Source organism: Camelina sativa, chromosome 11 (genome assembly GCF_000633955.1).
Source record: "Camelina sativa cultivar DH55 chromosome 11, Cs, whole genome shotgun sequence".
NCBI classification, from domain to species: Eukaryota; Viridiplantae; Streptophyta; class Magnoliopsida; order Brassicales; family Brassicaceae; genus Camelina; species Camelina sativa.
In genome coordinates this window covers 30589669-30592404 of record NC_025695.1, presented here as the reverse complement: position 1 = coordinate 30592404, position 2736 = coordinate 30589669, and the positions used below count along the sequence as shown (strand labels likewise).

The window sequence follows — 2736 nt, the reverse complement described above, 5'->3', positions numbered from 1 at the left end:
TTTTTTTTTTGTAGGACTATCCTCAAATCCAAGACGTTTGCATCTCAGTACTTCCAACAAGACTTTGATTTTCCGATCATTAGTAACCAAAACATGGATTTTCTTGCGAGTACAAGTTTAGATCAGAACACAGATGAGTCTATGCAAACCGGTTATTGGAGAAACTCTGGATACGATCAAACCCGTTTATTCAGTTACTCATATTTCCCCTAGACGGAGTTTTGGTCTTTCTTTACGACAAAAACGCCTTTTATCGACAAAAACGCCTTTTATCGTTTTGAGTCTTGGAAAAATTTAAGCTTTGGTCTATGGATGAGTTTTACTTTCTTTCTTTTTTTCAATTATGGAATTATTATAATATAGACATTTGATGTAAAATATTTTTCATTAGTATACGAAGCTGTATTTTATATTCACTATGGATTCTTTTAAAAATCTCAATAGGATTATGCACTACTATCATCTTTATACAATCTCTCATTTCTCTATTACAATGATTAATTGGACCACACTATTATAACATCTTTTGTGACATCGTTAATGTGACATCATTAAAATAACCTTAAAAAAAATTATTCTGGAAGTGATAATTTGGTAACAATGATTCTTTAATTTGTACAAAAAAAAATCTTTTGCAAAAGGAAAAATGGGGGACTATAAAACACCTACAAGCTATATGTAATTTTTGTGTAATATAGAAGAAGAAAAAAACAATATGATAAAAAAAAATTGAATCTAACTATAAAGGAGCAGAGCTGAAAATATAGGATGTTAATTAATTAAATCAATAATAATTTCCCAAAAATATGCATCTTTTCACTAATTGGATGAGCTTTATACTGTAATTTCTTTTTCTAGTTTTGTTATTTGAATGTAATGTAATTTTCTCAATGTGTTAGGATTTATAAAAAGCTTTTGTGAGCATCTAACAACTTGGGTCCATAGCTCAGTGGTAGAGCAATTGACTGCAGATCAATAGGTCACCGGTTCGAACCCGGTTGGGCCCTCTTTCATTTTCCTTTTTTTTTCTTACAAATTTTGTTTGGTTTAGGCCAAAAGTCAATTACCACCTGATATTACAAAATTCCGAAATAAAAACCCAAAATCAATCGCAAAAGAGAACCGAATCACATAAAAGAACCGAGAGAAACCAAATCAATCTCTACCGTACCAAACAAAATCAAAATAAACCATATCGTAACACGATCAATTCAATCTCCAACCACTAGATCAACCGGTTTCTCAACTCGAACCTCCACAGTCTTATCGTACTCCTTGAAACAGGCGATCGTACCCAACTCCTCAACCTCATCAATCACAGTATCCAGCCTCGCCACCATCTCCACGAGAAGCGACGCAAACGCAGCAAACGGTAACGCTTCCGAAAACTCCAAACTCTTCATAACCGCGATTTTGCTCAGTTGTTTCCTCAGTCTCCTCTTCTCACCGATCGCCGCCGCCGATTTCTTCACCGATCTCAAGCTAGAGAGTGAAACGACGCTTAATGGAAGCGGAGATACGGTGTCGTTCTGTTCTACAGTCTGTCCCAAAACGCAGCCGTTTGAGTTATTATCGTTGTGATACGAAACGATGTCGTTTGAGTTAGTATCGTTGTAATACGAAATGTCGCCGTTTAGATGTTTGTTGGTGATGTCACCGTGGAGGTTAGAGCCTAAGAAGAGCTTAGGCTGTGACTTGATTGTAGTGTTGAGATCTTTTAGTGCCGCTTCGAGACTGTCGGAGAGAATCTCTGGCGAGCAATGACGTCTGTCTCGGATGCTTTCGGAGAGCTCAGACAAGACTTTGCAGATTTCTCCGGCTAGTCTAACACAAGGATCTTTGAAGAGGATACGAATAGACCTTGGAGTCTTGAAAAAAATGTAACATAAACAGAATCAAATAAAACTAACTATATGTTATATAATTAATACATGTAATAACATTTTTCAAGTTGAAAAATTTACCTGAATCTCCGTTTGTAAGCAACCGTGAAGAGCAACAACAGTGTAACTAAACTTGCGAAGAACGGATCCAACTTTCATATATTGTTGAGATGGAAACCTATGGCAAAGCCTTGTGTGTCTTAGCTCCCAACTTGCATACATTGCCTATATATAAATGTCAATATGTAATTTATTCTTACAAAGATTACGATATGTCAATCATTATTAATTTAGTCGGATTCGAAGTAAGATTTGATTCAAGATGACATACGAGTGCTTCATCGGCGGATTTAGAATCCAAAACAGTCTTATACCCTTTGTAGATTAATTCTTCATCATCAGATTCAGAATCTGATGTTTCTTTGTCTTTCTCCTTGTTCTCAAAATACTCACTCACACATGCTACGTATAGAGTAAAAAACAATAGTTATATTATGTACTTAAGGTGTGACATGTTTTGGTTAAAGGAATGTGTACCTTCAATACAACGAGAGAGGCCTTGGAGCTTAGTAAAGGTGGATTTATGAAGGTCATCGCCAGACCATATAGGAAAAACCAAAAGGCTCATGAAGAGGCAAATGGCGATACCTATACCAATGGTATATAATCTCGCATTTGCGATCTTAATCACAGTATCGACTCGGTAGCTCGATACCGTGATTAGATTAAACGTCAAAAGGAACACAAGCATACCATAATCGTAGTTTTTCTTTATGTACGGAATAAATCTCATGTATGTTATCATCGATCCTGTTACACATATATATAAATATACAACATGATTAGTGTAGTT

The 2736-nt window shown here is 35.6% G+C and overlaps 1 protein-coding gene and 1 non-coding gene across 2 annotated transcripts in view; one reads left to right on the top strand and one right to left on the bottom strand.

The window, feature by feature from the left end:
• On the top strand, window positions 936-1007 carry TRNAC-GCA. The gene has a single exon. It is a non-coding gene; the product is annotated as a tRNA-Cys (tRNA).
• The window catches only part of LOC104724720 (aluminum-activated malate transporter 13), a 5745-nt gene continuing 3975 nt past the window's right edge, over window positions 967-2736 (bottom strand). The window contains exons 3-6 of the mRNA XM_010443264.2: window positions 2421-2693; window positions 2215-2345; window positions 1965-2108; window positions 967-1868 (exon numbers count right to left, since the gene is read on the bottom strand). Of these exons, the coding sequence (XP_010441566.1) occupies window positions 1212-1868; window positions 1965-2108; window positions 2215-2345; window positions 2421-2693 (1205 nt within the window). The 3' untranslated portion in view covers window positions 967-1211. The remainder of the gene's footprint in view (window positions 1869-1964; window positions 2109-2214; window positions 2346-2420; window positions 2694-2736) is intronic.